Source organism: Dendropsophus ebraccatus, chromosome 2, assembly GCF_027789765.1.
Source record: "Dendropsophus ebraccatus isolate aDenEbr1 chromosome 2, aDenEbr1.pat, whole genome shotgun sequence".
In the NCBI taxonomy this organism is placed as follows: domain Eukaryota; kingdom Metazoa; phylum Chordata; class Amphibia; order Anura; family Hylidae; genus Dendropsophus; species Dendropsophus ebraccatus.
This window is the reverse complement of record NC_091455.1, coordinates 77,982,930-77,995,607: the sequence shown is the minus strand read 5'-3', so window position 1 is coordinate 77,995,607 and position 12,678 is coordinate 77,982,930. Positions and strand designations below refer to the sequence as shown.

General features: G+C 38.6%; 1 protein-coding gene across 1 annotated transcript in view; it reads right to left on the bottom strand.

Annotated features, from left to right (window-relative positions):
• Window positions 1-7,995, bottom strand: part of DOK6 (docking protein 6) — a 310,121-nt gene extending 302,126 nt beyond the window's left edge. The window contains exon 1 of the mRNA XM_069960119.1: window positions 7,930-7,995. Within this exon, the coding sequence (XP_069816220.1) occupies window positions 7,930-7,995 (66 nt within the window). The remainder of the gene's footprint in view (window positions 1-7,929) is intronic.
• Window positions 7,996-12,678: the final 4,683 nt, after the last annotated feature.

Below are 12,678 nucleotides of genomic sequence, written 5' to 3'. Positions count from 1 at the left end.
TCTATTCAGTCTCCACCAGTTCTGAGCATATTCAGTCTCCACCAGTTCTGAGCATACTGCTTTCTGCTGAAGACACAAAAACATGTGTGTCAGCTTTTCTCTCTGTATCCCCCTCCTTCCCCTTCCCTTCTAAGATGGCTCGTAAACAAGTTCCTGTAAGGTTTTATCTGCAACTTTGTAGCTTCTTGGTAATGACAGGAGGGTTAATCTGAGGTCAAGTTGCTGATGAACTCACTGTTAATTAATTCTCCTGGCATTACAAAGTGGCAGACAGGAGAGAAGTACAGATCTTAGACGCAGGGAACAGCTCAGACAAAATTTTTCGGACCAGAAAGCAGCATGCTCAGAACTGAGGGAAAGAGACAGAAAAAGTAATGACATGTATAAAATAAATTGTTAGTCTCCAGGACGGACCTTTGATGCATGGCAATTTGCATCTACTACTGTTATAAAATATAGGGAGATATAACAAGAAGTAAATACTAAATTACTTGTGAAGTGCCTACATTAGGTTCTAGCACCACAGCTAGGAATTACAGGTTAAACACTAGCTGAACTATAACTCAAGATCAGCAGCTCAGTAGTTAACAGGGAAATTAAACTGTGACTTCCAAAAGTGGATTTATTATCTAGATAGCACATCAAAAAGTGATGTCAACATGTAAATAAGAAGAAAATATTTGTAGACGTCTCATTGCAGCAGGAGAAGGCATCTTTAATTTTACAGCCATAAATACATGATGTACACTGAAGAGAGAATGTTTAATGTGGTTTAATATTCACCATATATCACTTTTGGAGTTAAGTGATGCATATGTTTATTTTTAAATGTATCTCTGTGTACTGCCTAGTACAGCATGGATGTAATATATTCATGCATTTATTCTGATTGGGAATGGACTAGTGGGGCTTGTTAAGTCAAATGCTGGGAATGAACAACCTTGAGTATTTCTCTAAATAAACCTAGAAATCGGCTTAATGCAATATTATTATTGCAATATTATTGCCATTTTTGCCTGTTTCCATATGATGCTATTTAGAGATTCTATATCTATAATGTCAACCAAACCCTACATTAGAATTTTAAATAAGATACTGCACTAAAAGCTGCTCGGGGATGATGGCATCATCCAGATAAATGTATCGAAATGAAGGTGAAAGATGGAGTTAAATACAGACACACAGTGATATAGATTGCATTGTCAGTATTTATGTCTATATTAATGTTCATATTGTGCCTGTATTGTGGTCATATTGATTTTTTTTTAGCTCTTTGTTGTCACAGTTCTGTTTTTCCATCTGTATTTCAGCTATATTTTCTTGTTTTTGCCAGCTGTAGACATAGATCAAATGTGAGTGTAAATATGGAAACATATTCTCTTTAGAGAATTGCTATTATACAAACTTCTCAATTTATATAGGGTACTGATGCAACATTACAACAATATGGCTGCATATATAGCCGCACTAGATTAGATCTAAAAGACATTCAAAGTAGAGAACTGAAATGGACATGAACAATTTGCATGTTTATTACATAAGGCATAGAGACTTAGAATAAGAAAGACTGAATTAGAAAAAACACAATGACACCAATGGCCACCATTACGCAAGTTCATGTTAGTGCTGAGTTCACAATTCTAAATTTAACTAGAGGTGGACGGACGCCTTGACCTTTTGCTGCAGTGATTAGCGACCAGAGGTTTAAAAGCTTCTAGAGGATCAGAAATTAATCTGTTACAAACGCAGCTGCAGGAGGTGGTCCAACATTAGACTTTCATAATGCATATTTGTCACAAATGGTGTTGTTACTTATTGTTCCTTCTCTTGTGCCCTTCTCTCTCTCTCTTTGTAGCTATCTAAAAGTGTGACCCAGCAAGGCTCCTAGCTGAATCCTGTGTTCTTAAGATCTGTTACCACACCCTTCAGCTAGTGATGTTAAAGAGGTACTCCAACACAAGGTAAAATAATAAAGATGCTGCAGAATTATACATCATTGCTTATCTCACTACTACAGTACTGTAACTACTAAAAATCAATTTATTGTCTTTGGAGAGAGAAAGGAGCCAGGGAGCTCTTCTATTTTCCATTTACTTTCAGTGGTAAAGCACGCAATAGCATGCTAAAGCTAGTACGTTCAGGGATTATACCAGGGGGGACATTTAGAAAAACTGGCGTACGAGTAGGCCAGTCTTAAAGCCCTGTCCCCTTTCCCTGGCCAGATTTACAAAGAGGTGTGCGCCTCTAAGTAAAGTTGGCCGACCCTGCACCTACATACACTTGGGAGCAGGATAGAATACCGGAACACCCCTTTAACTCCTACTGTGCCATTGTCTTGCAGCCTGCCATTGGATGGTTCTGTGTGGTCATCTGTGGCTGCCACATACTGTAACTCTGCTTCATTTCTGCTCCGGTGTATATGCGGATACTGTTTGTATGACCTCTACTCTGTTCCTGGATTCTGCCTTCATCTAGTACCTGTTAATCTGCAACAGGATCCTCCCATCTACTCCTGACTATGCTACAGTCTATGTCTTTTATGTACCTTGAATATGCAACAGAAGAGCCCGTGGAGCCTCATTGAAGAGTCTCAAAACACAGGACTATCCAGATATCCCTCCGGAAAGGACCCAGCCAGTGGGCAGATCCTGTTAGGAAACCACCAAAAGTGACCCTATAAGTCAATGTAATGACAAGGGATAAACCAAGGCTAGGTAACCATCCACATACAGCTGTTTCGGGGTGTTGCCCCTCATCAGTATGGAGAAGGATTCTGGCTAGGTGGGAGCAATGCATAGTAGAGCCATAAGAGAAACAGATTGCTGAACTCAGGGAGACCAGCCAAACAACAACACTGCCGGCTGCTAGTGAAAGCGCTTAATGCAGTGGAGTCCTAGGTGCATTGCCCCCTGGGAAACATGAATATGCAAAAGAAGAGCCCGTGGAGCCTCATTGAAGAGTCTCAAAACACAGGACTAGCCAGATATCCCTCCGGTAAGGACCCAGCCCAGCAACAACCCGAAACAACTGTATGTGGATGGTTACCTAGCCTTGGTTTATCCTTTGTCATTACATTGACTTATAGGACCACTTAATATGGTGGTTTTGGTGGTTTCATAACAGGAGCTGCCCTTTGGCTGGGTCCTTCCCGGAGGGATATCTGGCTTGTCCTGTGTTTTGAGACTCTTCAATGAGGCTCCACAGGCTCTTCTTTTGCATATTCATGTTTCCCAGGGGGCAATGCACCTAGGACCAAGCATTGAGCGCTTTCACTAGCAGCTGGCAGTGTTGTTGTTTGGCTGGTCTCACTGAGTTCAGCAATCTGTTTCTTTTATGTACCTTGTCTTGGCGTGTGGTACTTCTCTACTTACTAGCTCTGAATCCTGGCTGTATCTGACAACACTTTCGTCCTGTAGTCTTTTTTCGGTCCTGTCATCTTGGCCATGTCTTGTTGTTATCACAGTGTCTGGCTGCCAACCGGTTTGCCTGGGGATACTATGCAACAAGGTCCATGCCTCCTTTTCAGAGCTAAGGGTGAAGAGAAGGGTTCCCTTTGATTACTTTCCTCAATTAAGCCAGTGCCAAACCAGTTACAGCCTAGAGATCCAATACTGTACCTCAGTCTCAAGAGGTTACTTACCCCCTTATTTCTCTGGAAAATCACACTACTATAGATGGCATGTGGGTGGTGAACAGTTTACTGGTTAACTGGTTTCCAGGGGGCCATATGAGCAGAAATATAAACATAAAGTACTAAAAAGATGCTAACGCAAGGTTAAGCCTTGATCTACCTTTCATGGAGAGTGCACATAATCTGGAGGATATAGAAAGCCTCAGCTTGCATGCACACCCAAGACATGCTCCTCCATTTCTGTGCATGGCACATGGTTAGCCCCTTCCTCCCTTCCTGTGCTCCATATTGCTACCTCTGTTACTAGATATGGATTTCTCCTAACAACTGACAGTGAACAGCATATTGCAAAGAAGGGAGACATCTAGTACTTATAGTTTTTTTTCTGGGTAAAGAGGAACATTTTTGGTAAATTAAGTGATGTACAAATTTTTTAGTTCAAAATAAAGTAAGTTCTTCAACAGTAAATGCAAGGCTGAACAATGGTTGCAACTCTTGCTACTTGGCAGTACATCCATGAAATGGAAACTTAACAGAAAAAATGCATGGAAAAAATTAAACCATAGCAAGTCTTCCTTTTATCTCGTAATTTATGTTGTCTGTTGTCTCTATAATATTGCAATTAAAACTGAGATATACACAAATAATACACCATGTGTCCCAAGAGATCTTCCCTGTCACCCTCTCTTCCCCCTCCTCACAAACCTGTATGTGGCTGACAACTGACTGCAGGAGCTCTACCCCACTGCTCTGTGTTCCTAGATGGAAATAGGTTACACTTGGAGCCATATGTTATAGATAACTTTGTGCAATTCAAAAACATTCTTGAAAATCTTGGTTTATAGTCTTAAGATGTTAAGATATGGGCCAATAAGATCAATGCAATCATTTAAAATCCTCATCACAGCACGTAAGAGTTCAATGTTTAATTCACTAGGTTATCTTTAGTGCTAATTGTAAAGTTATGGTAATTGTAATGGTAATTCCAGTGTTAGTACATCAATTGACCTCTAGCTATAGAAACAGCTAATACAAACAATTAAGATGTTAAGATATGAGCCCAAAGGCTTAAACAGTGCATACAGTATTAATATATACCAGTGAGCACTGTAAGGCTGTCTCCAAGGACTCTATGTAGGGGGAATGTAGTATTACATGGTGGCCATTCAGTTGATTGGATATCCATATAAATATGGTTCAAGTTCGCCAAGAAGAGAGACGCTTTTGGTCAGTGGCTTTGTTCACTGGCTCATAAAAGGGTGTCCCCAGAAGAGACATCTATGGTCATTAATGTCCTGATAAAATAGGCATTTTAGGATATAAAATGGTAGGTAAATTAATTTGATTTAAAAAAAATAATAATTCTAATAGTCAACATGCATGTTGGACTCTTTTTTTATGTCTGTTTTTTTTTCACTTTAAATAGTACATAGGTGAATGGGCAATGCCAAATAATTTGCAAAGGACAACACAACTGAAAAAGGTTGCGCCGAATGCATCATCGGGCGTACACATTAGGCAGTGTGCTAAACCCATTTTTATGGTAACCTGGGTAATCTTTTCTATTAAGGAAGATATAAAGAGAAAAGGCTTCCTCCATGTAACAATAAAGCCTGTGAGTCACTGATTGTCACAGCAGATGAAATAATGCTCTTCTTTCTGTCATCAGCTCATCCTTGAGTGTACTCTACAGTTGATTTTACAGCACTGAATCCAGTAATGTAGTTTCAATCTAACATGTTACAATAGGTCAGTATATCTCCAGCTTCCGTTGCTCACAGGCACATAGTAAGAAAAAAGCACATCCGTCTCAATGGAGGAATATCTGTCTGGGGCTAATTAAAAGCCTTCAGCTCCTAGGACTTTTTATTGCCCCGTTGACATTTAAAATGTCATTAGCCACCTCCATTCCTTGGTATGACATGGCATCAATTCTTCCGCTTAGATTAGCTTGTCTTAAAAATTAATCTCTTGAATAATAAAAATTAAAGACACATCACATTAAGTTGGCATTATTTGTACTAGTTATGGAAAAATTGCTCTGCTAATGTTTGACTGTGTGAGCCTTGGGATGCTTGAGTGCATTCTGCTTGTTTGTCATAGTCGGCAGAACTTCTTTCTGCAGTTGACCTTCTTATTCTGGAAATATTTTGAAAAATCAATAGCAACACATTGACAAAATGCAGTCAGGTACTTCGCATATTGGAGGAATAGTTTCCTGTGTCAATATTGACAAGTCCTATTCTTATATACAAAATCTAAAAAAAAAAAAAAGAAACTAATCCATAGTGCACCAAAAGTTGAGTACCATTGCAGACCTAATACGCAATTTTTAGAGCCTTCATTGGTTAGTTATTTTAGCCTGAACCATGCTTCTACCTGTTAAAAGAATTCCTCAGACTCACACATTAACAACTTTGCTTATTTTGTTCTCTGATTACCATTACTTAGACATATAATTTTTCATTGAAGAGACGGGTGATTACATACAGGATGTTATGACAAGCACGCCATGATAAATCTCTGAAAGTGGAAGTCTTTTCAGCCTCTACTTAGTATTAAATGCATGTTGTGTACATTTTCCATCATTATGTAATGTATTAAAAAACAGAGCTAATTTTTCCTTACAAGTCAGACACAATAACAGAACGACATGCTGCAGAGATGTAAAATGCCTAAAGAACCTTTAAAAGTTGGAGGCAGGTTACCTATAAAGTTCAAACAGTGAATATTTTTACTGTTATACAGTATAGTCAAACAAAGCAAGAAGACAAAGATGGACCATATAATTACATTATCTGTCCACATGTATAAAAGAGACATTGGTCATGTTCATAGAATTGAGAGCAATGATCATAAACACCCTAAAGCTGGTTGTAGCTGACACATCCTATAAACTACCTGAAAGCCCACAGTCATATTTAAACCTTCATATTCACATAAAGATCTCATTCTATACACGTGACAGCGATAAGGGATTATAGTATTTACGTTAAACGTGCATTCTAGTATCAATCTCTTACAGGTTAGAGTATAAATGTGTAAGTCATAAGCAGCTAAGACGATACACAAGATCCAAATAACCGCAAACAAACATAGAGGCAATTTATGCAGTATGACAAGTCCCCATGTCACTGCTAAAATCATTCATTTTAGTGATAAGAGATCCGGTTAAGACCCAAGCTACTTGAGGAATTTTCATTTTCTGAGTGACTCTGGCTTATCTGACACAGTTTGGGGGAAGCGGTTCATTATTTGACAGGAGTTCTCCAGATAACACAGGTGCTAGACTATGCCTCCAGCCTGCTGTTGCCTGTCTGTTGGCATCATACAGTCCAACTCTGATGTTTAATCATTCAGCCATGTGCCCAAGATAAGATAACCATCGCAGCATTAGTGTCTACCTTTTCAGTTCAGCAAAACATGTTCATCCCTCATCCATTGTTTATGTGCTCGCTTAAAGTCAATGACTATAATAGAAACAGACAGGCTGAACGCAATTCTTGTTCATTACAGTTTCAGAATAAACCAACATATTGCTAAATAGGAAAACAAATATAGCTGTTTCCGGGCATGACCACATATATATATATATATATATATATATATATATATATATATATGTCACTTTTTAGGCACAGTTATATATAAAGTGGAGATGGGGAGTAATGGAAAAGGTAACATTTATTTCAATGATATTAATCTTTAGTTTAATATACGATTCATTTACGATTTGCCAGCCTTTATACTTTTTACCATACTAATCCACTCTTTTTCATCAGTTAATCCCCAGAATGCAATACAACAAAAAACAGGCTGTATAGAACTCCCATGTGGGTCCATTCCTCAGACTATGGATAATCCACTCAGGAGCTGATGTCCCCAGCAACACAGTGCAAAGCTTAGAAGTGTCTGGCAAGGTTATTCCCCTTGAATCCCAACCAGATCATTAGTCTGTTGTCTTTGACATTAAGGTGCAATCTGAGACCTAAGGACAGCGTTTCAGTGATCTGTGCATAGCAAGTGAAGCCAGATATACATTCACAAGAGCTGATCATCTTCTCTTCTGCCCCCTTGAATATCAGAGCAATTGCTGTATAAATGCAGATGATCTCAATACTGCTGTACACAAATCATCCACTCCTTCCCATTCCTCCCCATGGAATATACAGTGTACATAGGAGTAGCTAAAGATAGTACAGTAGCTGCCTGTCACAGAAAAATGTACAGCACAATCTAGTAAAAACAAGCAAGAAAAAAAGAAGCAAGAAAGCACATAGTGTGGAATTGTGACTTACCCCAAGCTTTTTGCTTCTGATTTTTACATAGCCTTGCTTTACAATATCATTGAAGTTGGATGCCATAGTGAATAGTATGCTTCCTCTAAGTACCCTGGTTTGCTCAGTCTCTTTTGCTGTATTACAGATTGTCTCATACACCCTCCCCAAGCTTCTGCAAGTGTTTGACAAGGCGGCAACAACAGCTGTAGCAATAGATGACAGGATGGCTGTGTTAAAGAGTCCAGCCTTAGACTAGCTGAGCTGTCTCAGTGTCTATGATTCCAACAGCATCACTAGCTGACTGGCTGAGCTGTCTCTGTGTCTATGAGCCCAACAGCAGGAGCTCACTGCAAAAGCAGCCACTCAGTGTCAGCGCTCAGCCCCCTCCTTCTCCCTAAGCATGCTTTACTGAATATCTAAATTGCAAAAAACAAGGCGATGTAAAATAGGTGATTATCTAGAAAAGGCAAGAAAAGCCTATTGTGAGGAAAGCAAGGCATGTTTCCTAATTGAACTCAAATAAGATATTTTCATACAAACTTCCATTCTATTTATTTTTTTTTTTTTTTGCTTTCATTGTTCCAGAGATGGCAATTTCTGCAAGTCAAAAATCATTTGTAATATGAAATAATGTACCATATTATCAAGTAACCCATATTACGCTGAAAGCTTTCAGTTATTTATAATGCTGTTCATAATATTTTTCTCTTCAAAGAAGAAAGCAGCAGAAAAAGAATTATATATATATACATATATATATATATATTTAAATTATTTTTGAAGTGCAGTGAATTGGAAGGGTTATTAGTAGAGATGAGTGAATTCGATCGAGTAGGTATTCGATCAAATATTGCGTTATTCGAAAGATTCAAATTCAATCGAGTAGTTAGGCGAATACACGGGAAACATTCGAAAGCCCTCCCATCGCAGTTGACACGCTTTTTTTAATCCAATGACCATGCAATGAGGCCGTGAGGAACCCTGGGAATACCCACGCAGCGCAAAAACGGCATCTACCCTCATTGGATGGCTGAACCACATGACCTCGAATCTTAAATACTTGGCTCCCGCCTCTCGACCGCAGATAAGCTTTCAACCTAGCCAGGGAAAGATCTTGCAGGAGGGAGAGATAGGTTTTAGTAGCGTTTTGGTTAGGCAAGCTTACTACAGAACCCAAATGTCCTTTTCAGGGCTAAGATCAAGCGAAAAAGTCATCTCTGAATCAAAAGCACTTCTCAGTGCTAAGAAATAGATGTTATAACAGCAGCAGCATCAACATCAGCAGGTTTATTCATTCCAGAACCCTGTGTGTACAAGTGACCTATAGTGTCCCTGTTTAACACCACTAAGGGTCGGTTATACATATTGTTCCAGTAGCCCACTAAGGGCACCTGATATATACTGTTTAAGTGGCCTAGTAAAGGGCACGTCATACATATTGTTCCAGTAGCCCAGAAAAAGGCACGTCATACATACTGTTCCAGTAACGTTCGTACAGCATTACGCGCTATATGTGCGAATAACATGACGCTCTGCGGACGCACATTGGAATCATGTATGTAACACTGTGCAAGAAATACGAAACGAAATGTGTGAACTTTGCCATACTGTAAATGTTCGTAAAGCGTTCGCAAATATTTTACCTCCGCAACTGCAGAGAGTGGCATTATACTGCGATTTTGGGGTGTTGGGTGCACCCAGGCATGCTTCCCCTAATGTCCCAGTGTCATTCCGGAGGTGTTTGCATCGTTTAGGGAGGTTTCATGGGGGACTTCGTGATCTCCAAGTGGTCGAATTTTGATTTCCAAGTGCCGAGAATTTTTTCTCCATAGACTATAATGGGATCGAATACTCGTTCGAATAGTCGAATTTCGGTGCCTATTCAATTCGAATTCTCGAAAGTCCAATATTTCACTACTCGCTCATGTCTAGTTATTAGTCAAATGTTTTGATAAATTTGTATCTCAGATCATTGTTGTTCATTACTCCTCTAGGCCCATCCATAATATCATAAAAAATGTGGCTTATGTTATTACAGACCTGTTCTTGACTCCTGTGTCTCAACCCAGGCTTATTTATTAACACCAGTACATTTGAGTAGTAGCAGTGCATTTTAAAATATTTAAAGTGATTCTGTACCCAAAATCCGCCTCCCCAGGCCGCTTATACCGTCACATTGCTGCTTTTAAACTAAGATCTATCCTGGGGCCCGTTTCGATGGTAATACAGTTATTGTACTAAAAAATAACTTTCAAACTTGTAGCCTTGTGTCAAATAGGCGTGGCCTGTAGTTGCTGTGCATTAGGCTTGCACTGCCCCTCTGTCTCTCCTCCCCGCCCTCTTCACCATTAGGAATGCACCTGTGCAGGATTTCTCCTATTCATCACCTTTCTGAACACTGCACATGTGGTGGATCATTAGGGCACATGTGCAGTGTTCAGACGGGTGATGAATAGGAGAAATGCTGCTCAGTCAGTGTACCTAATCCTTGCCCATTAGTTTATCTGATTGTCACTGCTGTAAGTGTACCCGATTGTCACTCCTGTTACTGTGCGTAATCATTGCTGCTGTTACTGCACCCAATTGTCGCCGCTGTTACTGTATGTGAAATTTGAACCATTTACTTAACTTCTAAGCTCTAAAGCGTTTAAAAAAATAAAAGGACTGTTGTCAAATAATGCCGACATACAGCAGACTTATTGTAAATGTGAATTATTATCTCATTTGTGTTGTATGACTGTCTTTGTTACACACAGAGAATTATTTCAATGCACATTTTAAAAAAAATTATGACATTTTACAGTTTTTCACAAAGAAAGGGTTAATGTATCAACTAAACTTTACTACTAATAGGAAGTACATTTTGTCACAAGAAAACTAGTTTAGAATCCTTTTGATACGTTTATGTGTCGCAAAGCTATTCCTACTGTACATAAAATTAGAGGGGTCAAATTATATAAAATACAGCCTGGTCCTTAATGCCAAAAGTGGCTGCAGAGGCAAGAAGTTATTTAAAAGACACTTAAACATAGCAAGTTTACAAAACTTGCCAATACATCACATATTACATGTAGGCTACATTAGAACCTTCTACCTGTATGAAAACCCATATCATCTGCACAAATTGCTTGCTGTTCTTTGACGCAAATGCACTCAGATCGCTTTGGTCATTTAAATCGAGTGGTCCTAGTGCTGCCGTGTGCATTATTAGTTCAGCTTCTCACTGCAATAGCACTTTGTCACTATCCCCTCTAGTTCATACATTGTTTTAAGGGTCTTTCTGATCAGTCACAAATACAAATAATGGCATAGACTATACATTTTATTTTGCATAGACTATAAGTTTTCAGCAAGTTAAATAAATAAATAAAATAAATAATTTTTACATATTCTGTTTTCTCCCAGTACCACCAAGTTCATACACAGCAATTGCATTGGTCACATCTATAATCACCCATGGGTCTATTTTAATGCAACCAATTGTCATGCAATGAATTCTTCACTCTTAACAAGAGCATCGTGCAAATTCTTGCTTTTTCCTAAAGAATATAATGGGTTTACGAACTGCCACATGACTGATTAATGGATATTCTTCTATTAAGTACCAGTGGCGATTGATGCCAGCACAGATCATATTACTCAGTGACCAAAGGAAATAAAACAAAACGTTTATTCTTCCTAACCCTCTTTTTGCCAAATATTAATCTATTATGATCCTGCTTAGTTGCTCTCAATAGTGCTTGATCTAGAGCTTTTTCTCGGATGACCCATCTCCTATAATCTACCATGTAATTCCCTAGCCTGCAACTGAAATGAATTATCATTGTTATTCATCCAATGCAATCTGATGAATTGTCCATAGGTACTGTATGCTTGATAGGAGGTGGATGAAAGCTACAGTATCATACCTTAACAAAGAGTTAGTGAAAAACTGACTAGGAAAAAAAATATTCCTGTCATTCCTGTTCAAACATGATCTTAATGTGTCAAACTCTCCTGCAATGCCAGACCAAGCGGAAGAAAATATTGTTGATAAAGTGAGAATACATCTGCAAAAATTGTAATAAAGGATTATTTATGTTATAAATGGGTGTCTGTTCAAAATCTGCAAAATTGGTGCTACTGGCATCTTCATAACCAGGACAGTTCTATCCCAGCACCTATCAAATTGAAATGCATTATTCACAAAAATTAACCACAATGAATTGCAAAAAAATAAATAAAAAATCAATCATTTTAGCATGATTACCTATATCTACTTATTGACCTTACTTCTAACAGCCTCCTGCATTATGCTGGTGTACAGGCTCTCAAAGTAAATTATAATCAAGGAAAACTCAGGTTACCACCCAAATTCCTCCAAGTTACTTTAGAAATCCTTGGTATCATGCAAGTATGGCAATACTTTTCTTATTCATTTATTTATCTATTTATTTAAGACAGGCCGTAAGATCCAATCCATGTCATGTGTCAAGAGCTCAGTTAATGAACAACTGCCAGCCAAAATAGGATGACCAGTCTAGGGAATTACATGGTAGATAATTATAGATCAGGTTTCTGATAAAAGCTCGTCTAGATCAAGCACCATTAAAAGCAGCCAAGCAGGATCATAACATATTGCCATATTTGGGGAAAAAAATGGGATAGGAAGAAGGAACATTTAGGTTTTTTTACGGTTAGAGTTGCATGCTGCACTTGTTAAGGGAACTTTTTGTAAAGAATATGTCGCATACAGGGCTGGCCTAAAGTATTGGCACCCCTGCAATT